The sequence below is a fragment of the Cyclopterus lumpus genome, chromosome 25 (genome assembly GCF_009769545.1).
Source record: "Cyclopterus lumpus isolate fCycLum1 chromosome 25, fCycLum1.pri, whole genome shotgun sequence".
NCBI lineage: Eukaryota > Metazoa > Chordata > Actinopteri > Perciformes > Cyclopteridae > Cyclopterus > Cyclopterus lumpus.
Window position 1 is genome coordinate 4,075,419 of NC_046990.1, and position 27,992 is coordinate 4,103,410.

General features: G+C 42.2%; 2 protein-coding genes across 5 annotated transcripts in view; one reads left to right on the plus strand and one right to left on the minus strand.

Annotated features, from left to right (window-relative positions):
- Positions 1-1,203: 1,203 nt before the first annotated feature.
- Positions 1,204-17,135, minus strand: clip3 (CAP-GLY domain containing linker protein 3). Of its 3 annotated transcripts, none has more exons than XM_034528909.1 (15): positions 17,031-17,135; positions 12,503-12,919; positions 10,731-10,870; positions 9,339-9,432; positions 8,527-8,688; positions 8,308-8,426; positions 7,882-8,118; positions 5,929-5,979; positions 5,518-5,653; positions 5,218-5,373; positions 4,923-5,063; positions 4,259-4,382; positions 4,107-4,174; positions 3,620-3,692; positions 1,204-2,727 (listed from the first exon to the last, which is right to left on the minus strand). In XM_034528909.1, the coding sequence occupies exons 2-15, from the start codon at positions 12,900-12,902 to the stop codon at positions 2,673-2,675; spliced, it is 1,956 nt and encodes a 651-aa protein (XP_034384800.1). In that variant the 5' UTR covers positions 12,903-12,919; positions 17,031-17,135; the 3' UTR covers positions 1,204-2,672. The 3 variants fall into 3 exon arrangements, with proteins under 3 accessions (XP_034384800.1, XP_034384799.1, XP_034384801.1); XM_034528908.1 differs by lacking the exon at positions 17,031-17,135 and adding an exon at positions 16,509-16,627; XM_034528910.1 differs by lacking the exons at positions 5,929-5,979; positions 17,031-17,135 and adding an exon at positions 16,509-16,641.
- A 1,906-nt stretch (positions 17,136-19,041) lies between these two features.
- timm50 (translocase of inner mitochondrial membrane 50 homolog (S. cerevisiae)) overlaps positions 19,042-27,992 on the plus strand; it is a 32,352-nt gene continuing 23,401 nt past the window's right edge. The window contains exons 1-3 of one of the 2 annotated variants that reach the window (XM_034528701.1): positions 19,042-19,283; positions 21,802-21,961; positions 24,508-24,539. In XM_034528701.1, the coding sequence (XP_034384592.1) occupies positions 19,068-19,283; positions 21,802-21,961; positions 24,508-24,539 (408 nt within the window). In that variant the 5' untranslated portion in view covers positions 19,042-19,067. The remainder of the gene's footprint in view (positions 19,284-21,801; positions 21,962-24,507; positions 24,540-27,992) is intronic. The other variant, XM_034528702.1, reaches the window with a different exon arrangement.

Genomic DNA, 27,992 nt, shown 5'->3' on the forward strand with positions numbered 1-27,992 from the left:
TCGGGTTTCGGAAATATTATACATTTTTTTATATACAATGGCCCTGATACACTGTTGAACAAATCAAATAAGAATATGTCATGAGGAGAGCTTGAGTAACATTTTGTAGGTCTTGAAATGATTCACCAGCGACTCACTAGTGACACTTAGTGGCCAAACCAGAGAACGCTCCACAATTACACAACAGTAGGAACACTATGGTCAACTCAACGGAGGCTTCACTGGGACATGTTGACGGTATACTGGGTGTTTACTGGGTCCAGACCAACCTCTCCATCACTGAGCTCCACTGAGCTATATGTTCACCTGGGATGAAAGACTTTGTGGAGCTTCAGCATTGAACAGCAGCGCATTTGGAGTGAAACAATGTTCTGTATGAGAAAAAAGAGATGTAAACTACAACATATGAACTTTAGTTCATCAGGCTCTTTTGTTTGGGTTTGAGAGGCCTGGCAGGGAAAAGCAGGAAACAGTAGAAATGTAGGAGTCATCTACATATCGTGATAACGTGAGGCCTTGCAGAACATTGGGGGCAGTTCCAATAACCAATTCATGCAGGTGAATACCAAAACAAAAGGGTCAGAAAGAAGTTTATGTCTAACTTCAGTTAGACAGATGTGAAAAAATCTGATTCTTTTGGTTTGATAACAGTTACGTTAAGTTAATTTAGCGTTTCTAATAAAACTTTTAAAATCCGCTTTGTACACAATTTCAACTTCCCCTCATTCCTGAACAAAGCTGGACGTTGCAGGGACATTGAACAACAATACATTTGTCAAGTCCTAACTAACTGAGACCGAAGTTGTTGTTTCAGGACAGATTACAGTTTCATAACTTTTTCCACTTCTGTTCTTCTTATTCAATGCGTTGCAGCGGAACAAGTTGATGGGAGCAGCAGAACAAGTAAGCTCTCACAGGGTTAGTGTTGATCTGATCAGTGATCAGTGATGTGATCACCGATCAGGACGACATAACACAAAAGAGTCACGTCAAATATGACTTGCAACATTTGATCTTTAATGTGGCCTTTTTCAAAATAAGTTATCAAATCATAAAACCCCAAATAAAAAAGTATGTTCACTTGCTGCTGCTGTGACTTTGTTGAAGTGAATAATAAGGAAACGTTTGAACCTCCCAGAACATTTGTAGTTTAGTTCACCGCTGTGTGTGAAGACCCATTAACACAAGAACCACTTCCACACAGAGAAAGCCACACGCTTTATATATTGCTGTTTTAAATAATTCACACGTGGAGAGAGATTTCAACATGTTTAGATGAACTCCTGTTTTGTCTTTTCGCATAAGCCCACATTTACAAAGGGAAGCAAAGTCTTATTTGAATGGACAAAGAGGGATGAGAGAAGTTGGGGAGAAAAGCATCGAGGAGACCTTTGACTCCTTATCCAGGATTTACGTCTCTATGTTAGGAAAGATGGAGATGAATGTCTGATGAGCTGTGACGAGCTGAAATTTAAATGAAGCTTACTTTCACGCAAGCATGACGGTATCAACACAAAAAAACATAGAAAACAGAAAACCATTTTTAGATTTTTAAGTTGCATCAAAGAAAGTCATCGTTTTGGGTCTGTTAGCACTTTTGGTTCACGACAGAGTGTGATTGACAGTAATTCTATAATATACTATATTTGAACTCTAAGTAGATGGCAATACACTGATTATTAATAACAGCTGTTCAAGGCGTTGAGTCACTATAATGTGGAACTACAGTACTTCATCTATTAACGACTACATTAGCTGAATCTATTTTCTTTTTCTAAGTGATGAATCAAAAAGTCAAATCCAGCTGTTTGCTCAGATTTGCTGTGAAACACACATCAACTCTAAATTACTGTGATGAAATGTTGGCATCCACATTAACTACAGAGCAGCAAATATCATTTCATAGAGAGCAAGAACCACGGTTAATTAATGGCTGTTGCATACAGATACAAAAATATGATTGTAACACTACGATAAAATACAAAAAAGTAAGTAATTGAATAACCCTGTTTTCAGTTTAACATCTGAGATCAAAGCATGCAGGTGATAACACACACGCAGTCTATTTCACCGAAGAGCGATGCCTCCGGTGGCTCTCACAAGTTGGTTCTCCAGCTCAGAATAATGTGCGATCATAGGATCATTGTTTTGAGTGTACAACCACGGGTCAAAGCAGCGGCATTAATGCCCAATGTGAAGCTACAACTGGTGCCAACCACCATCATTTGGTGCGACCCAAATGGCGCAGCAGCAAAAGCAAAACATGCAGCAGCACAAAGTGACGTCATGTGGTTTTTGTTGGCTCAAATAAAGACGTAACTTTGACAAAGCTGGGGCAACTTGGACAAAGCTGGGGCAATGGGATGAGAACGACTAAGGGATGGGACGTGATTGCTTCAGCTCAGTTTCATGAAAGGAACATTTGGATCAGATACAAGGCACTATAGATTTTGCTATAGAACTGCTAAATTGGAGGGATTTGGGCTGAGAGTAAGCGAGAAGAGGGGCGGGGTTTCACCACGAGAAGTCTGACTGACAGTGAACGTCTGAATACAAATACATGAGAGGGAGGAAAGCCAAAAAAAAGGAAAAGATGAAGATAGAGATAGAGATAGAGGAAAGTGGAGAGATCGGTCAAGTGGAGAAGCAGAGGAGGAAGAAGGAGGGCGCGGTTAGGACTGCATCTCAGCACGCAGCATCCATGGAAACCAACAGCAGAACAGCAACCTGGTGGAGAAGAGGAGAAGAGAACGGAGATAAGGACAGAAAGACAGGTGAGCGTGCCGAAGGGAGGAGGAGGAGGAGGAGGAGGAGGGTACAGTGGTTTTAGTAAAACTCAAACGGATGCAGGCCTTGTCTCACATGTGGGAAATCAGGTCCCCATTAAAGCCCCAATAGAAGCCACATTTAAACTAGAAATGCAGCATTCATGTCATATTGGAGTAACAGTTATTTCTTCAGTTAAAGTGAAGCCAAAAATGTTCATATGACATGGTACTTAACAATAGAAATATGGATCACATCAACTAAAGTCCACTGTACAGGGGAACTAATGGATGTAGTGCTTTATTACACGGCCAACTCTGTTTTATTTAGCTCCTTTGAGTAAAGGTAGTAATACTTGAAAGTAAAAGTCCTGCAATGAAAATTACTTTTAAGTAAAAGTAAATTAAAGTGTTTTAATGCATGCTGATGCATTAATGTGTAAATAGCAACTTACAGTTGATGTGGAGCTCATTTAAAATTCTTAACTTCAATCTGTAAAGTAACTTTAGCTCACAAATAATACATCTAAAAGGAGTACAAAGTATTTCCCCCTGAGATGTAGTGGAGTAGAATTATAAAGTGGCATTACATGGAAATACCTATGTACCTCAATTTTGTATGAAAGTAAAGTACCTGAGTGAATGTACTTAGTTATATTCCACCACTGCGTGGTCATCCTCATACAACCATCTGGGCTTGTTCCAGTTGTACTTGTGTGAATCTTTACCTTCTCTACCTTCCACCTCCCATGACATGCATGCAGCATAAACTCTGAAGGGACATTTCAATATGTTCGGCTATTTTAAGGCAGAAGGTCCGAATGCGATAAGAGCCCGACAGGCTCATTGCTCACCTGGATATGGAGTTCTCAGACGTCAGGTCTTTGGGAGAACGCATCGTGTTGAAGTTACGCTTGGGCTGTGACACTGCAGGACACACAGGAAGAACAAGCAGCAGTCTGTGAGTGACATCAATACCAAGAGGATGGCCTATTGAAGGGTTCACATAAAGGTCACAACACAAACACAACCCAGTGGTGCTGCCTCCAGGTTTATGAGCCTCTGGTCCGTCTGTGTGACTGTTCAAGGTTTCATTGTCCTTTTTACAATAAGGTGATATTTAGTTGTAGCCCCCCCCCACGCTACACACACATAACGTACAAACACATATTCAAATATGTAAATTGAAATGAAAATATTACACACTTTGCAAATGCAGCACTGAAGGAATAAATGACAAGAAACAATGAATTATACACATTTAGTCTAATTCTGCCAGTTTTTACCAAATTATTGTATTTGTTGGTTCATTGCAGAGCATGAAAGATTAATGGTACTTACTGGTGACTTGGTGGACCTTCTTCACCATGGTGTTGTCATTCTGGGAGCCTTCTTTAGGGCCTCCGATTCTGATATGACGACAGGCGTTCAGAGACTTGAAGATACCGCCAGAGGGAATTTAACATTTATTAAACACTTAACTGAACTCTTACCTCTGGACCCGGGAGGGTGGAGCGAACACTCCGTATTTGGGCAGGCAGCTGAAGTAGCGGACTCCAAACACCGAGCCGTCGTGTTTCCCTGTGGCCTGATCCAGCTCGACCCCGAACCAGTAACCTGCAGGGACACAGAGAGCTTGGGTCACACCTGCTGAACTCATCACTGATGGAGGAACACTGTCACTTTCTCACGACTGAAGAAAAGGACAAATGTCCTCCAGAAGAAGGAATAAACAAAAGTGTTCTCGTTATTCTTGGATTCTTCACCACGATTGATGAAAGATAATAATGAATAGGTCGTCCTGGTGGATCTAATCAAGAGGAAAGTGGCATAATGGTGTTAGCATTCATTTCTATTGCAGCAGAGCAGCTTAGTTCACATACAGTTTAGCATTAATTAGGCTAAAAGAAGTGTTTTAAAATGAACTATTTACATTCGATCAGTAAGTAAACACATAGGAACAATAATAACACAAACAAACAAAAGGCAAAAGAGCTTCAATAATCTCAACCGGTTACCTTATTACAACCAATTTTTGAACGTTTGCACAATTGTAAGATACGTGATCATATGATGAAATGAAAATAGTCTTCAAATTTCAACCAATTTATATTTTTGAGTCAGATGACGAGTAAAATGTCAGCCCAGAGGACAGACCTGGGGCGAAGTCGGTCTTTCCGTAGAAGCGGACGATGCCGTATTTCTGTCCGGCCACCAGAACCTGGTCTCCAACTTCCACGTTCAATCCATCGGGATCAAGAGGATGGATGACGACCGACGACTTCTTCTTCTTCTGGGCTGAGAACGCACGGCAGACAAACATCATACTGTATCACAGAGATCCACACCTGACTCGTCAGGAGTACATGGATTACATGTTGTATTCTGAAAGGCCCAGTCTCTTTTGAGAACTGTTATATTGCACACACAGACAACACCAGAGCTATGTTACCTTTCCCTCTCTCCTTCTCTTTCTTTCCTTTCTCCTTCTTGGCCTTCCCAGTGAGGCGAGAGGCCAGGTCCATACGGGGGGTTCTGGGGGTGGAGGTGACAGATGACAGTGCCTGATCCACGGCTTTGGAAATCTTTGACACCGGGGCAAAAATGCCTGCGGGGCAGAAAAAGACAAGCTCAATGAAACCTCAAAGCCAGCAGACACCGACATCCAGCTGGGAGTCGAGGAGAAGGAAGTGGAGCTGTCTTTGCAGGGGTTGAGGGGCCGGCCCCCGGGCACCATGGCAGCAGATATTACCTAGCTTAGGAGGGCAGATGAAGTAGCGGACGCCGCCCACACTGCCGTCATTCTTTCCCTCCGGCTCGTCGAGCTCCACGCCAACCCACTGACCACTGGCGAACTCTGTAGTGCCACAAAACCTCAGAGTGCCGGGCTGAGAGAGACACACAGAGAGTAAGATCTGAGGTTAGAGGTGAAGTCTCTCCCGGGCTGGAAACATGACTGCAGAGATCCACTAGGTTAGGCTCGGTTGCATGGAGGCACATAGTCTGAGTGTCTGCTGCTGTATTTTTATGACAGGGAAAGGGAGGAGCCGCGACAGCATAGCTCCAGGTGGAGTGACACGTGACAGGAAGAGAGCATGTTGTCAGAGTGGTGTAGGTCAGTTCAGTTAGTCTACGTTTGTGGCCGGCGCCCGGTCCAACCAACCTGTCTGAGGTTTGCAGGCGGGCTGTCGTCTCTGCTCTGGTCTCTCTGGAGCTACACAGCGAGAACACACTGTTCAGAGCTCAAACATTGTGAGGGCGTGAAGGACAAAAGGCAGCCATCACACAAAACAACGCCGGCTTTAATTCACTAATTCAATTTCACTTTAATTCACATTTCTGAGTGCGAAGCACCAGAAATGTCATCTTGATTTGATGTTGACCCATCTATTTAACTGACAGCAAGTGTTTTTGTCTTGAAATGTGCAAAGCAGTACATATATTGCCAAACTAGATTCGGGGTCATTTAAAAAACATTTGTCCACCAGAAAGCACTGACAAGTTGACTTAATTGGATGGATGGGTCAAACGAACACAGGACTTTCACGCAGGAGGCCGCATTATGTGTCCTGTGTTAAACCATTTTGAGAAGACACCATGCATGTAACAAATGGAAACTGACATGGTTACTGAGATCAACTTGGTTTAATAACATGTCGCACAACCTCGTTTGATCCGAGCAAGTCCAGTTACCTTTGACTCAGCACTTAGAGTCATACCAATGTCATTTATATCTTGTACGTTGGTGTAGACACAATCAGGCTTGAGTGGACGCAGCTCAGTATCTTGCTTACAGACATTTATATCTGAAGGATGATCCCACTGCTCACTCCCTTGTACAGTATATGTGTTATTGTATATTCTCACAGGCAAATGTACTTATAGAACATGTGGCTATAAAGAATAAAAACATTTGGAAATGAACCAAGGGTGTAGAAAGCAAATAAATCAGCAACATACCCCATATGTTCATGTGAATATGGTGGATGGAAAATTGAGGCTCAGGTTCAAGCCGACTGAAGCTTTTGCTTCCTGTACCTTTAGTTCTGTGAGTCCGTTCGACATTAAAATACAAACAACATTGTTGGTAATTGGTCATCTTCCTCTATGGCTGCGACCACAACATATGTGACTGAGGAATGGTGAATGGACTGTACTTGTAGAGTGCTTTTCTAGTAGTCCGACCAATCAGATCGCTTTAACCCTACATGTCATCATTCACAACCATTCACACACTGATGGCAGCCCATCAGAACTTTCACTAATCATTCATACCCATTCATTGGCAGCAATTTCAGGTGAAGTAAAGGACACATTGACATGGACTAGCAGAACCGGGGATTCAAACTGCCAGTCCTTTGATTGAAGGAAGACCCCGCTCTACCACTGAGCCACAGACTGGGTGCTCCCCTAAGGAGCACCCAGTCAAGCTCTCAAATCCAGGGCCACCAGTAAAATCACCAGTGAAGTACTAATGCACAATGTACTGTCATTCAGTACGAGCAGATGACCACTGTGCCTTTCTGTCAACTGTTACAATAAATTAGTAAACTGTGAGTCTGAAGCACCGATGACTACCGAGGGACTGACAGATTTAGAAGATGTTCACAGACATTTTAACATAACATCTAGTTCATCTTTTCTTTTTGGAATGTATTGGCAATTCCAATTGGTTTTATGTTGCTTTCCTTTCCTACAGAGGACCTGGGTTGCATCCAAGATGGGAGCTCAAAGAGGACATTTTAATTGATTCCCTTATATCACGGTATTCATTGTCATAGTTGGTGCACATCCTTCGCTCAGCCGAAATGAAGATTGATTATTATTACGTCTATTTATCTATGTCTATCTTAATTGACAATTCCAATTGGTCCCAGTGTCTGTGACTTTCCCCCGAGACCTGGGTTGTAACAATGATCAACATTACTGTGACTGCTTCATCTTTGATGTTGATACAATCTAATAACACAAAGGAAAAGTATCCTTTTCCCAATAACTTTGGTTTGGAGATTGTTTCCTGAACGTTCATCCTCCTAACCAAGCAGAGTTAACCGTCTGTTTTCAAATACCAGCAACGCATTTTCCCAACACCCCTGATCCTCAGTGAGCCTCTGACCTTCATGTCGTCCAGCATCACGCGCTCGCCCAGCTTCAGCCCCAGCGAGGTCAGCATCAGGTTTCCTGGGATGTTGTCGTAGTTGAGCAGCGTGGCTCTGGGAAGGTTGCAGCTAAGAGGGACGGCATCCAGCAGGAGCTGCATCAGCTCCTTGGCCGCCATGGCAGCCTCCGCCTTATCCAGAGTCATGTCCATCGGGTCGGGAACCACCTCCCCCGGAACCTGGCCCTTATCGTTCTGCAGAGAGGTAGGGTAGGGGGGGTTGGAGAGTGCAAGGACAGAATCATGACCCTGATATGATATGATCATCCACAGGCCACAAATGGAGTTGTGTCTGGGGAAAAGAGTATACGGTATCCAGCCGAACCGTCAGAGGAATGTAGAGAAAACTAATGATGATCATCAAGTTAAAGAAAGTGTTTTTACCCGGACAACAGGGTTGGCTCCGTGCTCCAGGAGACATTTGACTGCACCCAGACAGAGGTTGGAGGCAGCGATGTGGAGGGCTGTGCCATAGTGGAAATCACTGCAGGTGGAGTTCAACACTGCGGAGAAACCAAAAGATGCACAATTCTGGACTAACCACGCTTCCTGAGTTTGACCTTTGAACCTTGAGGGATGTGTGTGTGTGTGATGTGGGTGTACCTCTTGGTTTGGTGGCCTTGAGAAGGACCCGGATCAGTTCTGGGACGTCGAAGTAAGCGGCATAGTGCAGAGCGTTCATGTTGGTCCAGCGGCTCCTCAGACTCACGTCGGCGCCCAGAGCAATCAGCTGGCTGCTGAGACGGAGCGCGGCTGCCGGGTCACCTGCACACACGGGGAGGACCAAGCTCAGAGAAGCAGACACACCGCAGATCACTGACTGGACTGATGTTGGACTTGATCTCTTTGCTCAACGGAGTCATTTCACTAAACCCTTCTGGGACAAGTGTGCCTTGACCCTTTCTACGATACTTCTCCTCCACTACATTTGATTGACAGCTTTAGTTGATTAATTCAGATGTTTGCATACAAAAGATATGAACATTAATAAGTGCAGCTGATTAGTCCGTTATTCAATTAGTTGACTGACAGAATATTGATATTGATGGTTGAAGTAATTTGTCACAAAAAAACATTTGATGGCTCCAGATGTAATAATGTTAATAATTGTGAATAATGTTGAGGTTTGAACTAAACAAACTAATTTTGTGATGCAATTTCTTACTTTTTTCTCAATTTTTCCAAAAAATCAATCGATTATCGGAGAAAACCTTTCGTGCTCTGGCTAAATTATATTATATATTGCATATATATATATATATATATATATATATTATAATACATTATATGTGTCAGCATAATCCGTTCATTGCTCGTCTAATTAAATAAAAACTGATTATCTTCCTACAGTTGCTGCAGTGTGGCTGAACAGGGTTGAATCCGACTGACTGGATCCATATCAAATGATATCTTACCGACTCCATGCGCTCCGGCCTTGCAGCTGTAGTGAAGCAGCGTCATGTCGGTCAAGCCGTCGCGGTCGTTCACATGGCAACCGCGCTTCAGGATCTGAGACAGGAAACCAGAGAGAGGACAATTGGACAATTCAAAGACAGTTCAGCGCAGATTCACACACCTTCAAAGTGTCTTTAAAGACAGTTAACTCCAACATCAGAAATACCTATTTGTCCTCTTGCCTGCACTGCTATTTATTAGTGTAAATAGTTTGGAGATACCAGCCGTAGAGATGTCTGCCTTCTGTCCAATATAATGGGACTAAATGGCTGCTTGTGGTGCTCAAATGGCCATGAATACATTTGACTCAACAAACTCAACAGGGGTGTTTCTTTCCAGGAACCGTGAGCTTTTAGTTCCTATGAATGAAACTGCTAACAACTGATTAACCAGTTTGGGGTTTCTGGAAAGAGACCCTGCTGTTGAGCTTTTATAATGTATCAGGAGGTTATCATTCATTTCAACATATTTACTTTGACTAAAGATTTTTTTTTTTTTTCATTTTTTATTATTGATGTATAGGTTATTTGAAAATCCAGCCGTAATTACTTATTTGTTGATTGTTTTATATATTTGTCTCAGTTTGTCAAAAAATCAAACTCAATAGAAACAGTGTACACTGAATTGGCTCGTAAATATTAAATTACATTTCTTTGTAAGTGCCAGTATTGTGCCAGTTTGTTACACTGTTCTTATCACCTAGTAAGGGTTATTGAAATTCCTCTTATCTACAACTTTTTTTCCCACTCTCTGATGCTAATTATTGTGAACGATACGAAGCAGCATTACTCCACAGTGCTCTTGGGCTTATAGGAGAAAAGCTACACACAAAAAAATAAATATTAATATAAATATATATAATAAATATTTTCCAACTTCTGGAACAGAACACAAAGCTCTCAACAATATATATTACAACACACCAAACAAAAATAAAAATAATGATATGAAACTTTAAAACATCGTTGCACGAGTTATCTGCAGGAGACTTCCCTCGGTCATCCTGTCTGTTTCAGAGTCATGCCACTATTTAACTCCTACCATGACTTATTGTGGTTGCCAATCAGTTTTCATATTCAATCATCTGCAAAACACTGAGCACTAACCTGCATGCAGTTAAAAAGTAAAAAAACAGGATCCACATTGCAGAAGCAAAACTTACAAAGGTTTGGTATTCTTATTTTATATATGACTAAAACCAATAAAAGAATATTAAATGTTTCTGTAAGTTGACAAATAAATGAATTGTCTCACCATTTAACACATCACTGTGACTCTAAGAAGCTGAATAGCAAACTGACACAACACAGGAATGGAAGTGCTTCAGTGTGCTTGTGTTTATGGGTTCTCACCTCGTTGCCAATGACATCGATCTTGTGCTGCACCTGAGGAACCCACTGACGCACGATGGCAAACAGCTCCGGGATGGTGGTCCGGGGATCCATGAGGATCTCCAAACAGGCCGGGTCATTGGGGTCGAAGAAGGTAAAGGCTGGAGACGGATGGAGATGAGTAAAGGTAGACATAAACTCCTCTGGTTACAAAATTAAATCAGATTGTATAGAAGTTTCAAGTCTTCTTCAATACAGCATGATGTTCATTTAGTATATGATGGTCCATTTAGAGTCAAATAGACCATAAAGCAGGTTATGCTTTAGGGTGTGACTACAAGGTGATTGACAGGTCTGTACCCTACCAGAGTTGTACTTCTCTGCAGTCCAAATATGGTCACTTCCGTTCAGTGGTTGCAGAAAGCCAAGATGGCGACAGCCAGAACCCTGAACTCAAGGCTTCAAAACGGCAGTCCACAAATCTATGGGTCACGTCACCATGACTACGTCCACTTGTTACACACAGTCTATGCATGTGCCACAGCTGCATCAGCTGTCCATTGTTTTGTTATAGCACACTGTTATAGCCAGTAGAGAGAATGCACTACTGGCTTCCACATTGGCTGCACTCCTCAGAAGTGGACAGAAAAAGGTACTTGGCATGTGATTGGATGAATCATCTTGCATTTTTAATCTAGAAAAGCCTTCAGTTCTGCCATAACTGATGCTATTGCAGTATCTAAGCTATCCTCTTTATTGTAGTGAATGATTCCCTGTTAGAGACAGAAAACACTGTGAAGAGGACCGCTCGGTATTCACTGCTGGATAATGGAGAGAGGACATGCAGAGTGTTTAATGGAACTGGCCTGCTCTGAGTTTGTCTGATGAATACCAATGAGCCTATCGTCCACACAGAAGTCATTCCAGAGCTTTCCAAAGAAATTGGTTCGATCAAAGCTGTCACTAATACTGTCTGTGTCCACGGACAATCCACTGAGGTCTATGATTTGGATTGAGTCTTTACTTTTCACCACTTCATGTGCGTTTTGTAGCAATGTGACGCCGCATGGAGATTCTGCAGAGGTTACCTTACTGTGGTGTTTTTTCACTGTTGTTTTGTAGGAATTAGAGGCCGGACTCTGCATGGACCCTAATCTGACTGTTTATCCATAACATACAATACAAAATACTGGACAAAAGCAAAGAAGTCCAAATTGCTTAGTATGATTTAAAGAGGATAACACTGTGGGCCACTTTCCTATGTACATAGACTATACATAGGAAATTGACATACTCACAAGCTCGACATTTGGGCCACCACCCTCTTGTTTTTGCCATTCCACTGCCATGTTGGCTTTGTGCACCCAGAGGTGTCCAACCAAGGCTCCCAAAATGTTACAAATGAAACTGAAAGCACACTGTGTAAAGGTTGAAGCTGTAAGACGAAAACGTGTCCAACTCCCAGACCGTACAATGGCGTGGAAGCGACCTGTCAATCACGTGGCAGCCCCACCGTAAAGCATACCCAACTTGAAAGCTTAAATGGGACCAGCATTTTCTAAATGAGCATCTTGATGTGTTGAAGAAGACTTGAAACTCATTTTCTCATAGACTTCTATACAGTCAGAATTCTTTTTGAGGAGTCGCCCTTCCTCAAACTATAACTAACCATAGTCTTTAGAGAAAGAATACCTGGGTGAATGGATATAACAGCATGGTAGTGTAGTATTAATGTGGTGTAACAGTGTCTATAAGGTGTTAGGACGGTGTGTATTTAAGGTGGTATGACGTACTGTAGTCTTTGGGGAGCGGTGCCTGGGCGGAGGGGTGCACCATGGCTCGGCGGCGTGGTTCATGAATTGAACTCTGATACTCGGACACTGACAGCGGCTCGGGCTCTGGATTGACGTCACACTCCCGACCGGCCAGCGGATCCTCCTCTTCTTCCCGCTCCTCTCTCCCCTCCTGCTCCTCCTCCTCCTCCTCCTGCTCCTCCTCATCCACCACCTCGGCCCTCTCCTCCCCCTCCTTCTCCTCTTCTAGCTCATATTCCTCCTCTTCTTCCTCCTCTTCCGTCAGGGCCTCCTCCTCCTCTTTCTGGACCTTGCCCTCCTCCTGCTCCTCCTGCTCCTCCTGCTCCTCCAGGTCGTGCCTCTCCTTCTCCTGGACCTCCAGGTTCTCCTCTTTAGTCATGGTGAGTTATGCAGCAGCTGAGTCAGAGAGGAGAGAGAATCTTTTTAGTAATGTCATATATGTTTTTAAGCAGGAACACAGCGTCCTCCACCAAATCACATCCATATGCAGGACCGTGTCGATGTATATTTCAGGCTGCTTGCCTGAATATGAAAGTGTGTATTTAAGCCAGAGAGACCCTCAATTTAGAGCCAGGGACAAAACTTAGCAAAAAATAGGGTGACACAAGCTGAACTGCGCCTCGCCTGGAAAGTAGACGAGAGCAGGCGGCAGGTAGTTCAGGGAGTGATGACAAAAAGTCAGACAGTTTTCAGCTGCCTTTAAAGAATAAACAGGAAGTCACAGAAACAATTACTTCCTGTTAGATTCATCATAAATACGTAGTTTAGTGAAAATGGAGTTGGGTTCTCTAAACACCGCGGTTGTCTTTTCCTAACTCCTCATGAATTCTCCTTCCCATCTTTCCTTGACCCTGTGACGTTTTCCACAGAGGTCAAGGAAAAGTGGTTAGGAATAGACGTTAGGAGGTAATTATTTGACTATTCGACCCCAGACAAAATGTCTTCCAGAGACTCAAACACTTGACGATGTGACAGCGGGACAGCGTTCCACTTTCACTGAGCTACAAGGCGACAGGAGGCGCATGTTAGTGACGTCAGTCTGCAGCAGTGAAATGACAATGTTCCAAAGATGACAAAAAAAGCGCATCTTAGTCCGTGTGTTCTTACAGTGTTGTCTCATGAAGACGAAATAAACAACCCGGTTCAAAGTATTACTTCATTAACAAGGTTGGAATATAAATGAAAGATGAATATAAAAGTGAAACCAAGGGCTTGTCACAGAGAATACAATCTCATTGTTCAGTTTCAAACATGCTGAATACGTTATCACACTAACAATGTCTCATATCCCTTTAAGTTGTTATGGTTTATATGTAGATAACAATCTGATCGTAAGAATATGCATACTATCCATCCATCCATTTTCAATACCGCTTATCCTCATTAGGGTCGCGGGGGTGCTGGAGCCTATCCCAGCTGACATAGGGCGAAGGCAGGGGACACCCTGGACAGGCCGCCAGTCCATCGAGGGCACTATAGTTTATGAAATACCACATAACTCAGTGTGACCTAGAAGTGTTGACTTCATGGTGTTTTATTGTAATGGGACAAATAGTTGATTCAAAAGATGATAATCAGAAGCATGCCTCAGACTGAAGAGCTCGTCCAGTTTAACACTTTTATGAAAGCTTCTGTAACTTGAAGTCAGATAACAGAATGAGGGCTGAGGCTGCAGAACAACAACAAAGAGAGAATATCAAATAGTTTGTGGTGACATGCCTGAAATAAGGTCTGTGGTTAACACAAGAGATTTCAACATTTTGTTCCATGATAGAAAATACCTGGGAATTTTGAAGGTTTCACATGTGTGAAATAAGGCGGTTCTAAGGAGTGGCTAAAAGTCATAATGTCGAACACTAATCCGCCTTAAACGTGGAGGTGGTGTGTCTGCAGTGTGCTTTAAGGTCAGCTGTGTGAGTGCCTCAGCTGGTCTATACGTTTTGGACTGATTCTACCTGCTTTATTGTTTTCTGATGTATTACCAATTGTGTTTTTCCCCCTCGTTTTAGACCGTGAGAGGAACGGAGAGTGATGGATGAAAATGCTTCTTTCAGATATTAGAGTTAATGGATTTTACAGAAGGGATTTTGAATATCACTTTGTATCATTCCATAAATCAAAAAATACTGTCTTCTGCTATAAAAAAAAAAAAATGTTGCCATGTGTTTAGGAATAAAATGTTTTTTTTAATCAATGATTGATCAATTAACAAACCCTTACAATAATAGGGCTGTAATATATAACATTGCTTTTAAATTAATATACAGGTTTTATTACATTTGTGACTGTGGCTCAGTGGAGTTGTCCTTCAATCAGAGAATCGATGGTTCAATAGCTCCGCTAGCCCATGTCGATGTGTCCTTGGGCAAGACACTAAACCCTGAATTGTTAGTCCTGGTAGGTGGAACCTTGCATGGTAGCTCCTCCCATCAGGGTGTGAATGGGTGAATGATGATGTGTAGTGTTAAATACAAGAGATAATACAAGTACAGTCCATTTAACATTTACATTTCCAGTAAATGTTTTTATATGATTGCATAAATAGAGTTATGCAGTATCGTAACGCTATAAAGACAGACATTCGGGCAGACCAACAGACATTCAGACAGACAGACAGACAATCAGACAGACAGACAGACATGCATACATACATTCAGATAGACAGACAGACAGAGAGATATATAGACAGATAGATAGATAGATAGATAGATAGATAGATAGATAGATAGATAGATAGATAGATAGATAGATAGATAGATACATATACATGAGGGAAACGTTGTGTGGCTGTATGCAGTCGGGATGCGGAGGAAGTAAACAATGCTGTTTGGCATCCATCAACATATAGAGTGGAGCCCACTCTGTAGACTTTACAGGCTACCTTCTTCATCATGAGCTTACATCCTTCATCCTTAGCTCTGTCAAATTGCAAAATAGCAGTTATTGTCCCTTACATAGTATTTTTATTTGTCAAAAAAATGAAGAAAGAGGCGTTGTTATTGTTCGTCAGCAATCAAGTATTTTTTCTATTTCACGGTAATTGTATTTAAGAACACTCTTCATGTTACATTCAAATTGTTGCTCTATAAATACAAAGTAACTGTGCCCCGGCCGTGTCACATGTTTGTCTTTGTCCATGACTGGAAACTATTGATTTGTTAGTATGATACATATGTAAATTATTACTACTTTTAGGTTTTAAAGGGCATTTATAACATTTAGACCATATTGCAATATTGGCTTTCAGCTGAGAACAGTGCACTCCATAATAATGATATATATGCTAGGATGAAAAATGGCAAATTAAATATAGTCTAAATGTGAACGTGCAATTAACATCTCCCAATGGTGGATAAAAAAACAGACGTTCAATTAACATCTCCCAATTGTGGATAAAAAAACAGACTTCTTAAACGTCGTTTTTTAGTAAACCGTCTATTCGGTGGAAAGCATCGTGTACCAGCAGGTTGAGAGAGACGGAGGGAGGCCAGCATCCTCCTCCTCCTCTTCCTCCTCCATCCAGCCTCCATTTTACAACAACCCAGACCGGAGACATTCCTTACAGGAGAAAGCAGAACAAACGGCCGCGTGCAGCACCCGGTGCTCGGCTCAAAGGCAAACCTTCCGTCTGCGATCAGAACTCAATGGTGAAGCACGACATGCAACCCGAAGCTTCTCGGGTTTGGGCCAATGTGCGTAGTGAAGGGCACGATGCGGGGGTGGGGGGGAGAAAACGCCCCGCTCACAGATAATGAAAACAGCACACGCGAAACACAACAGATACAAACGTGAACCTCTTCGGGATCAACCAGATACCAGAAACACAGGATGCTCGTTGAGTTTAAGAGGCAGCTTGTTGTCTCTGTTGTTTTGAACATCCCTCTGACTCAGCATCTCCATCCGCTCACAAACAACCCGACACACAACAATCCGTCACGTCACGAACACAAAACACGCAGCTGAAGTTCAGTTGGGTTATTTTTACCTGAAAACAAGCCGCTGGTTGTTTCGGGATGATGAACCTGTCTCTTCTCTGGTCCACAGTGGAAACAACACTGATCCTTCCTTACACTCTCTCTCTCTCTCTCTCTCTCTCTCTCTCTCTCTCTCTCTCTCTCTCTCTCTCTCTCTCTCTCTCTCTCTCTCTCTCTCTCTCTCTCTCTCTATTCATGTTACTGGCGTCACGTACTGATAACAAAAAAAACGGAAGCATAAACGGAAGCAACCGAACTTTCTAAAAATATAATAAAAATAGATTTTTCTTCTCCAAAAAACGCCTTCACTTTTAACAAATATTTATACATTTCCCACCCCCCAAAAAAATCCTAACTTTCAAGAAAGGTCCTCAATGTAAGAACCTCACTCTACAAAAAAGTATCCAACTTCCAAAATGCCCTTTATTTAACCCTATATCTTTCAAAATTACAACCATATTTCATATCTGCCTTTGCTTTCCAAAGGGTCTTTTCAAGAAGGTCCCCGATCCCCTGTGTGGTCCAGCTCGTACCTTGAGGATTTCAGCCTTGTGAGATACGGCCTCAGCCAACATTTCCCAAACGGAGGAGAACTTAGAATCTGTCTGGATGTTCGAACTGCCCGACTGCCTCCGGTGGCTTCAGCCAGTTTGTGCAAGGAGGCCTTCCACAGAGCCATGGGGGTCAACCCCCGCCTGCAGGGGGTGGGGGTGTCCTGTGACCTCTGCCACAGGAGGAAGCATAAGGATCCAAAATCCTGCCTATAGTTTGTTTGGCCTCTGAAACCAAATCTACAAAGAGGCCAATTGCCTGGAAGCACATGGGTGTGTTTATGAGACTGTGGTGGAGGTATAGGATCCACACTAAGTGTGTGTGTCCCTCCAAATGAGGAAATGCACGTACGCTACATGCGCTCAATTTCATTTCATGAATCCCGAATCAACTTGGATGTGTGCACGGGGATCAGCCTCACATCCCACCCTCTACACGCCCATCCCAAAACATATTAATGTTTCTGACTTGTGGGGTGAGGGGGTCCCTGAACACTTGTTCCTTTCTAATTCTTTCATTCACGTATACTCTTCTAGGAACGTGCATTCGTCATGCAGCTTTACACATTATGAGTGACAATGTGTTTACAGTAATCAGATGGATTGCTTGTTTTTGTGCAGGTGGTGACGATGTGGGAGGAAGAGTGTGTCTCCAGTTGGACAACTCTAATATTATATCTAAATATTCTAGAAAATACCAGAATCAGAAACAGTTTATTGATAAGTATGCTACACATACAATTAATTTATAACACAGTGCAATAGTATATAAGACATCATTTAAAAAATAATTTACAACAACATGGTAAACAAACAAATAAATATGAGTACATATGAAAAGAGATATTAGTGTCATGTGTATATTAATGGAGAAGAGTTCTGCAAGGGTGTGTACGACTAATATCACAGTCTTGTTCGGCTGACTGACTCTCTTTGGTTCCTGCTTTTATTGAATCAATACAGAAAATAATAGTTGCTATAATAATAGTAATAATTTACTACAACGTTCAAAGTGTTTAACGGACCTGTTAGCCTGTTGCTCGGTCTGCTCTGCTGTGAGTGTTTGTATCCAGTTAATTGACAAGAGCCTTTAGGTTTAGAATGAAGCATATATGATGGGTTAGAGTACACACTGCCCTCTGGCGGTCAGGGCGTAAAACAACAAGATGGTATATTTTGAAACTTTTATTTTGAAATATTGAAATACCTTTACACTTTGAACCTGGCCTACTGACCGTTCATGTCAACACTTTCAAATCGACTAGATCTGCTTTTTATATAATTTTGAATTGAACACCTTTGGCTTTTTTTTTGTTGACAAAATAATACGTTTTTGTTTTTTTAAAGAGCATCATGTGATTTGCATGTGAACCGGTGATATGATATATGAGCATGTGCTGTTTGCTTTAGCAATTGCCCACAGAGCATTACAGAGTTGCTAGACCGTGCACAAGCTATCTACATGTGGCTGCAATTGCACAATGCATTCAAGAGTTAGGGAAATTAATGCCTAAAAGGTCCCACACAAAGAAAACACCTACAGACAGTCATAGGCAGTTTAAAAAAATGATTTGCTCTATCTTAATGTGTTAATCCTTGTTGTTCATGCATTGTGCATTAAGAGTTAGATTCCTTTGGCTGTTAAAGCTCATTCTGATTCTAAAGGGAAGATGTTATTGTGTTTTGAAACACATTATTTTATTCATACAGGAGGTTCAGGTATTTAGTAATGTATAACATATACAGGTGATGTAAGTGAGCAGAGTTTGGGCATTTTGCCATCAACCAACATGGCCCTTCTGTGTCGCAATCGAAGGTCAGACTAACTCTTGCTCCTGATTGGGCTGGAAGCTATACCACCCGCCCTCCTCCTCTACATGCAGCCTCTCGCAGAGACGATTCTGGCCTCTCGCTGCTCTGAGAGCTCCTCCTGCCTGTCACTCAAACCAGCCCAAGCCAATCAAATACTTTAGTCCTTTTCACGTTACATTCGCCGGGCAGTCAGCGCTACAATCCAACATGTCGGCTATGCCTGTGTTCCCCATGTGTGTGCGAGTGGCCCGGGGCCTCCTGAGGCTCAGGAGCGGGGCGGTGGATGCCTCTTCTCTAGCTGGGGTGGACAAAGTCCGGACTCTCTCCACTGACAAGCCGCCGACAGGGACGGGCAGTGCGACGGGCGGACTGGCTCAGGCTATCCTCCAGCAGAGGCTCCAGCAGCAGCAGCAGCAGAGTCAGGTGGGACTGCTAGCCTGCTTATGTGCGCTCGATTCGTTTAACGTGTCGGCGATGTTGGCGGGGGGAGCGAATGCACTGCAACTGTTGGACCTAAAAACCCCGCCCAGCCGAGTTGGCCAAGTAGCTCAAATCGGGGCCACTTTTCTGACATTTCCAGCCTAAGGTTTAAGCTAAAAGGCTGATTTACACCTAAATGTGTGGCTGTCAAACGGAGAGTAACGGACCGTATTGGTTATGTACTGCGTGTCATATGTCACAATGAATGTCAACGTCACAGATATGACATTTTAGCTCCACTCTGCGTGTTTGCCGAATGAATGGACCTGAGATTAGGGAAGCTAACAGACTAGCTAGCTCGTTTTAGCATGCGTTTTGCTGTAATTGGCAGGGTTAATGACTGTTTGTAAGGCCCGGGAGAGACGCGTCAGTTTACCGGCTGTACGTCTGAGGCCAGTCGCGACGTTTCCCAACAAAATAATGAACTGCATCATATGTGCGCCCTTGCTCTGGTGAGCTATGGCGGTTAGCATCGGTCTAACCTCAGCCTCGTCTCTCCGGCTCATTACAGTGTTTAAGAGTCGTGCTTTTATCAGCTCCTCACGCGCACTAAACTAACCGTCTTTGACGAAACGACGTGCTTTTTATCTGCAGCAGCTGTTGGCTACACAAGTGAGTTGACAAGCCAAGGTTTGTTTGTTTTGAAGGTCAGAACAGACGTCCTCTCCTCCCCGCGTTCACTTAAACTTTACCGGAAACTCTGCAGCACGCACGTGTTGCTGACATGTTGCTATAACACGGGAATAACTGTTCACTAAACCGACAGCAGTACCGACTTTCAAAAGTTTGGAATCAGCTGCGACGTGGTGTTTTTATTTGTTCCTCCAATATGTGGTATTTTAACAGAGAATTAAACAATATAATTCATACACTAAATGTTATTTCTATTTTTTTTAAAGTTTTGTTTCGGAATGCACCGATATTGGGTATTGGGCTGATATTAACTTTATCGAGTCTTGGTGCCAATAGGGCTGATTTATTAAATTATACTATATACATTATATTCTGGAATTTAAATTCCTGTTTAACTTTTGACCAAGTTGTTAATTTTGCGCTTAAATTGTAATTTCTTACAATTGTAAAGACCTTTTTTTTTCCCATGTTGCTGGTGCCTTGTTAGTCGTTAATTAAATTCCATTTAATGTTATAGCCCAATATCGCAAATACAAATTGTGTGTACAGAATAAACAACATAATAGTGTTACAACATAAGCACTTCATAAGGTATTCATTTAAGGGTAGTAATAGCAATAGAAGCACAAATAATAGCAGAATAACACCGAAATATGACCACTAATAATACATGTAGCAGTCAATAATATAGTATAATAATTAAAGCAGTAATAGCAGGAATATTAATGTATATGTGACTAAGGTTGCAAAGGGGCGGAAAGTTTCCGGTAAATTTAATTTTGGGAATTTTGAAGAAAAAAAAAAAAATGTGCCTACGTTTTTTTGCAAGAGCATATAACAGGGAACTTAAATGTAGTTGAGAACAAGACTATGCACGCCTAGCTCAGCTGGACCCTGAATGCAGCTGGTTGGGAACATTGTCTGCCAGAAAGATAAACGTAAACATAAAACGTTCTGTTGTTTTTGAACGTCTTTGTCATCAGTGTTGCATCTGAACATTTCAGCCCTATGCCTGGCAAGTGTGAGAGCGCCAAGTTGCGTAGAGGCCAAGAGCGGTATTGCAGACAGATAGAGCTTTCAATTATAGCTTGCAACATATTGAACAAAATAACTGAACTAGTTAATTTTTTGGAGCTGTGAACATAGTTCAACATTTTGAATTATGAACTATGAACTGAACTAGTTCATTTTAAAATGTGTGAACTATGAACTGAACTAGTTCATGTAGAAAGTGAACTTTCCCAACACTGTTTGTCATTACCTAGCATATTGATTACTTGGTAAACTGAAGCCATGTTCATTTTAATACCAAGTTTATTTGTATACAGTAGACTAACTTTTTACAGCAGTGAGGAGGACGTTGATGAGATCCAGGAAGAAAGCATTTAGACCTGAAAGGATTCAGGGAAAAACACCCCAAAAACAATTTGGGTTGGGGGGTGGTGATCATAGGGAATACACCTTTTTTATTCAACGTTCATGTTTTTGTTGTTCGATGAAAGAATAAAGTTCTACTCTCAAAAAAGTCAAAAATGTCATTTTTAAAAATTATTATTATAAATGTTTGCATGCATGTCTGCTTATGACAAGGTACATACAGTTAAATTACCCCAAAATTCCCAGTTAATTCCCGTATATTCCCGTTTATTCCCGTTAATTCCTGTGGAAAGTTTTCAACATTGAATATTCCCGGAATTTTGCAACCCTATATGTGACTGATGGTGATAATATTAGCAGTTGCAGTGGGTGTTGGGCAGGGCAACAGTAAGCATAACCACGGTCACCACCACCATCCATGATGGTTAATTATTATAGTTATTATTTTTAGCAGGGCCAGTCTCCTCCTGAGGGAGAGGAGGGTGAGAAGGAGGGAGAGCACACTGAAGACAAGAAGCAGAAGGAGAACATGGCCTACGCGAAGAAGATGGTGCTCCGGCTCGCGGGACTCATGGGAGTCGGCGGAGCGGTCGGCATGGTCTACCTATTTGGTGAGTGCTGAAACTTTAGAGCGTCTGCAGAAAGTAAATTAGAAAATATTCTGGCTCGCTAATCTCAGGCCTACTGATTATGCCCAAAGACTAAAGTGCTGCTTTGCCCTAAAATATGCTGGTTTTGAGAAGTTGAATTGGTGCAGACAAGGGAGTCATTGCAGCTCAGTTAAACACTCAACCATCAGCTTATCTTGTGCTTGTGACCTTGGAGTGAACCCACAGCCTGTGACTATCATGATGTGAAAGTGGTTTCTATCTCTTGGCCCACACTCACTGGATATCCATTCCTTAATTTAGTCTGGGACCGATCCTGAAGCGGGTTATGGCCCAAATTAAATGCTAAAGTACACAGAGTTGAGTCAGGTATATTATTGTGTATTTTCAGGCTCTAGAAAAGTTTTGAAATGAGTTGTCAATTCATTGATCAGGCAATCAACAAAAATTACTGGGACATAGATTGCATTAATTTCTACATTTTGTCTCCATTAAATTGATCAGCAGAAAATGAACACACTTTTTTGTGCAATTAAGTAATTAAAATAATCATCAATTTATAATCTCAGAGGTTATTAACGTGTCTTTCTCTCAGATTATTATTCCCCCCCACCCCCCCGAGGAATTGTTTCAAATACATGTTCCGCCAATAGAGGAATTAATACATCCAAACTCTAGCCATGTAATGACGTCACTGTGGGCTCTTGATTACTGTCCTTGCCAGAAAAAGAACTCTGGTATTTTGGCTGAGTTCGGTTGGTCAGAAGCCCTCCTCCACTCTCCACCCATCAGTGACAGGACCAACGATGTTGGTTTATCGCCCTCAGCTTCCTGTTTAGAGGGACAGTCCACAGAGGGGTGGAGCTAGCCGCTGTCAGTCAGAGGAGAGTCGCTTGTCTTCAGAGACGAGTCAGGCAGAGAACAATAAAGAGTCTTCATTTATCAGTTTGTCAGGCAGGAAACCCACACAGAGAGAAGGTTTAAGCCCTCAGAAGTGGTTGATGGGACAAAGAGTGTCCTGAAAGAGAAGTACATTGAGATGAGAATCTCCCATGAGGCAACGCAGCCAGTAGCTCCCATTTTTGGAGTTTGACTTCCAAGCAAAGACGACTTTCAGGATTTTTATTTGACAAAACAATAGTAAGTGATGAGCTACTATGAGGAGCTCAGAGGGACTGTTGGTCAGCTGTGGAAAAGCCAGACAGGGAGTGAGTGAGGGGGCCAACAGATTCATCTGCAGGGTCCCTCCTTCTATTCTTTTTAGTCTTTCCAGTGAACCTGAAGTTGTCTTTTTTTATTCTGAGACAAAGCCACGTCAGGATTTCCCGGCTGTTGCCCTATTTTATTTGCCGTTTCTCTGAAGTTTACGGAGGCTTTATTTGAAGTGATGGATAGTTTTGCACCGTCATGGCTTACAGCCTTCTGCAGAGGAGTGGTTGACTGCATGATAGAGACGGATCTACATTTTTATGTTTTATAATTTCAGAAATTGCTTTGAGGTTAGAGCTGCAGGCTCATCTGCAGTCTTTTAAACGGTTACATTCTTTCCTCATCTCATCGGTATATATCGGTTTATGCACATGTGGAATACTGAATCGGAATATGCTCTTTTTATGAAACGTGTCTGCCATGTGGATTATGACCTGAAAGTAACCGGAACATGTGCTTGTCTGCATCTCTCTGTGTGGGTTCCCTGCAGATAGGTTTGTGAAATACTTTGTTTTACTGTCGTCACAAGATTTGCGTGACATGCAGATCATATTTATCTCTCCTCCCGGACCTTTTTTTTTTGTATGCAGGCATCCATAAAACTGCAGGAATACAAATGAAACCCGCACAAAGAAATATCTGTTGTCTTGTGACTGTGTATTGTTCTTGTCTGCATGGGGTTTTCAAGCTGTGGATTAATTAATCATCAATTAATAGATCAACCACTTTTTTTCCCATGACACCTTTTGATTGTAATTTTTTTTTATAATAAAAAATGGCCAACGGAAGTTCTGTAAATTCTTCAAATGTCATGTTTTGTCTGAGCAACAGTACAAAGAAGAGATTGTAGTGATACAAAGCAAATATTTGACTTTGAATAGATTACTCTGAGGTTTGAATTGATCAGTTTTCTGTTTGTCAACTGGTTGATTCATTATCTCATTGTTGTCTTTTACAAGGTATCGTTTGAGAAGTTTCAGGACGAGTGTCCATAGAAAACCAGAGTTACAGTTCTTGTGATAATTTCATTAAAAAAAAGGGAAGTCTTTTCTCAGAATTTTGCCTGAAGAAATTGGCCAAATGTATATTTAACCTGTAGCTATGAGATCAAATGATGAAGTGTTTTATGGCAGTTGTCAGAAAAGATCTCTGCTATTCAACAAAAACACAAGTATCCCCCCCAATGCTATATGACTAATAGTTATTCTACAGATAAATGTTAAAGTTTGAACTTGTGCGGAAAACCCTGAAGATCATTTGTGTATCTCTTTTGAAAAGGTTCACAATGCTGTTGAAGCAAAATTGAGAGATGATAAACTGTTGTTTTTTCTTTTTTTTAGGCACCAATTCAGTGGACGAACAAGGAAACGTGGTGAGTTTTGACCGTCACACACACTTCCTCCGAGTGATTCTGCACATGTCACCTACACTACCTGTCAGTGCCTGTGTTTTAAGGTAACGGGGCGTTCAAAGACACATTCACCCTTCTGTTCTGGCTCAAAAGGAGCATTCACATGCGTCCCGTTCTGACCGGAGCCAAGCTGATGTGGCGGTCTCTTCGGCACACTTTCGGCACGCCGCCGTGAATTACAGCGTCTTATCTCCATTGCTTCCTCCTTTTTATGTGTGGTGGTGTTTTTGCTCACCTCGCAGGCAGGAGACACACTTCACAGGTGGCTGTGACGTGTGTCCCGTCTGACCAGAGGTGTGAACGTGGGCGGGCGGTTGAGTGAGCCGTCGGTGTGGGAAAGCTAAGAGCACACTTCTCTCACCGTTTGGTCATTGTTCTACTGTGACGTGAAGCACACTCAACGGTTATCTGAGACATCGTGTTGGTCTGTGCTGTCAGTTTGGGAAAGTCAGGATCATCAAAGAGCCCAGTTATCCCAATACACACGCATCCACTGGCTGATATCCCAGTGCTACTTCAGGGAACGGTCCAAGGTAGAAATGCAGATCAAAGTGTAACCGCACAATCAACTGAGTAATCATTTTATAGATGGGAAGTCGGCTCAGCTCTCATAAGCAGAGACGGACATGAACTTATTAAACAGTCTTGCTGTCAGTCAGATCACCGGATACATCAGAGTCCTCTGAACTGACTCACAAATAGCACAATACGGAGCTAAGAAACCCCCAAAGGAGATCAAAACCTGATTTCTTGTTGTATTACTTAATTAAATTAGGTAAGTAAGTAAATTACTTTAATTAAAGTAGTAGGAATTGGTAACATAGATATATTCATACATTCATAATGAAACAATCTGATTTAAACAAATAAGAAAATAATTTAATCTTAAAGGGTACTGACAAGCTTTTGGAGCTTTCATGTGCATCTCAAGGTCTTCATCTTTATGCTTGTTGTCAGATGAAGTCGCTCGAGATTATTTAAAAAATATCAGTAAGACGTTCAAGTAGTTCTGCACCAGTTTAATAAATATGAATAAGATTCCTTTATTTTGAGAAGTAGTTTCCAGCTCCCAACCCTCAGACAGGACCTGCTGTTGGAGGTGTTGGCCCGGGAAGACGGGCCACTTCAAAGGGCACACTTCTCTCACATTAGGATCCTTTTGTTGCTTCCAGAGAGCCAGATTGCGACAGGATAGCTTCCTGCTGAGCGCTCATTGAGACTTTGAAGCTGTCGGCCAGAAAGAAGCAATTTTTATTTCCTTTAATCGACCCCCTCCAGCAAAAATGCAGACGCATTAAACTTAATGGTCATTATTTTATGTTGCATGAACATTAAATACTCCACAAAGAGGAGTCCTGTCCTTTTAGTTTCCTTATCCAGGTTAAAACATGCATCGAGACACCTGGATATGAAAACCTCGGCCCTCTTGTTTAGCTGCAGATGTCTCAAAGAACCGGGTTTTGACATTTGACAAAAGTTGCATGGATGGGCACTAAAAAAATCTGTCCGTTGTTTTTTGTACGGGTCTGCGTGAACCAGGCGGTGATACGTGGCGAGGTGTGGTCGTGGGAAAGATGGACAGTCCTTTGTCTCCGCTTGATCCACTACAGCCCGGGAGGAACGCCGCCTCCTTCAAAGAGCACACTTATCTCACTGGGACATCCTGTCGGGAGATACCAGCTCAGACGGAACACGCGAGCCGCCCTGTGCACACTTTTCTCACCTCATCCAACCCCCGGGGTCTCTTTCTCGTCTCGGTGACACAGGAACGGGACACGTGGCGTCGATGGCGTGTGCCGGTTGTGTGGGAACTCTAGTTTACTTCAAAGAGAAAAACCAACCTCTCAAAGGGGTGACGGCACCCAGAGGGAGAGCGACTTCATCCACTTCATTTTTAGATGGCTTATGGTTGTGTGCTGCGATGCTAATGATCTGCATGTTATGTAGAGAACCTTTATTTGAAAAAACAATGGAATCAATAGACGTTTTTCCAAGTGAATAATTAGGCTACAAATGGTTTATTTTGTATTAAATATTTAGATTTTAAACTTCGATTTGATTATTAATTCTAACGGAAGCTACTTTCACGTACTCTTTGGAGGACCGTGGGAAAGTAAAAAATCCAACAATATGTTGTGTTTTTACAGTTTGGGGCTTTGGTGACGTTGTCAAAGAAAACACCGGTGAGTTTAAACAGAGAAATCCAAAAGTAACAATAGAGTTTTGAGTACTATGGAATGATTATCAGAAGAAGTTTGTATAATGCCGGCTTTGGGTCAAAGAATGAATTTGTTGATATTATGAATTAGAATGAGGAATTTCAAGACCAATTGGTCATGAAAGTAATGGTACATTTCAGCGCGACCTACAGGGAGGTCACTGCATAACCGTAAGTCCGTTCAGGCCAGGATGACGTTCCTGTCAAGCGTTTGCGTTCTTGTTGGAGTTCTGTGAGGATGTGGGAACCAGGGCCCGTCCTCTCTTCCATGCTGTATTGTAATGATCTTCAATTCCCCGTGTCAAACGTTATAAACCTTTCTGGCTGTATCCTGTCTAACCAACAGGCAGACTGGATCACTTCAAAGCCAAGGCGGCCCCCAACCCCCCCAAAATGTGCACATGTCCCAGCTGTCCGAAGGGACACTATGGGGAGGCTCTTCAAAAGAACACCTTTTTCATTAGCTTTACATCTTATTGTGTTCAGATGGGAAAGTGGGACACCCCCTCTCCTCTTGCCTTACATCTCGCCTTTAGACGAGATCAAATTACATCTTTCGAATCCATTCTTTCTTCAGATACTCTACAACGTAATATTCTGCTTTCCCAAAGCTTGCTGTTCTACGTAGGAATGAGGGCGATTACAGATTCATCTGCCCCGTAGATCTTCTGGGAAATTACTTGAAAAACTATTTACAGGCAGAATCAGCAGATCAGGTTTTCTTCCATACAAACTTTAAAACACATGTAAAATCCTCATCACAATAAATACAAATATGTATATTGCTGCAAATCAGTTTTGATCATTGATTGGAAACATTGTTCAAAACAGCACAATACACCCAGAGATATTAATGGCACTTATATGTAGTTCCAAACGGAACATGTATTTTTCTAGTGGGATAGAAACACACAGTAAACTTTTGTCGTCTTTTGGTTTTTGAAGAAAACCACATCCTGACCGACCGCTACTGCACACGCTCAACAGAGACAGAGTCACAAGACACTTCCCTCCAAAATGACTCCCATATGCTGGGCATGCTATGAATGTTGGCTAGTCCTGTGGGCAGGTGGCACCTTGCATGGTAGCCCCTCCCATCAGTGTATGGATGGGTGGGAATGGTGAATGATGTAATGTCGTGTTAAAGGGCTCTGATTGGTTTGATGACTAGGAGAGCGCTGTACGAGTACAGTCCA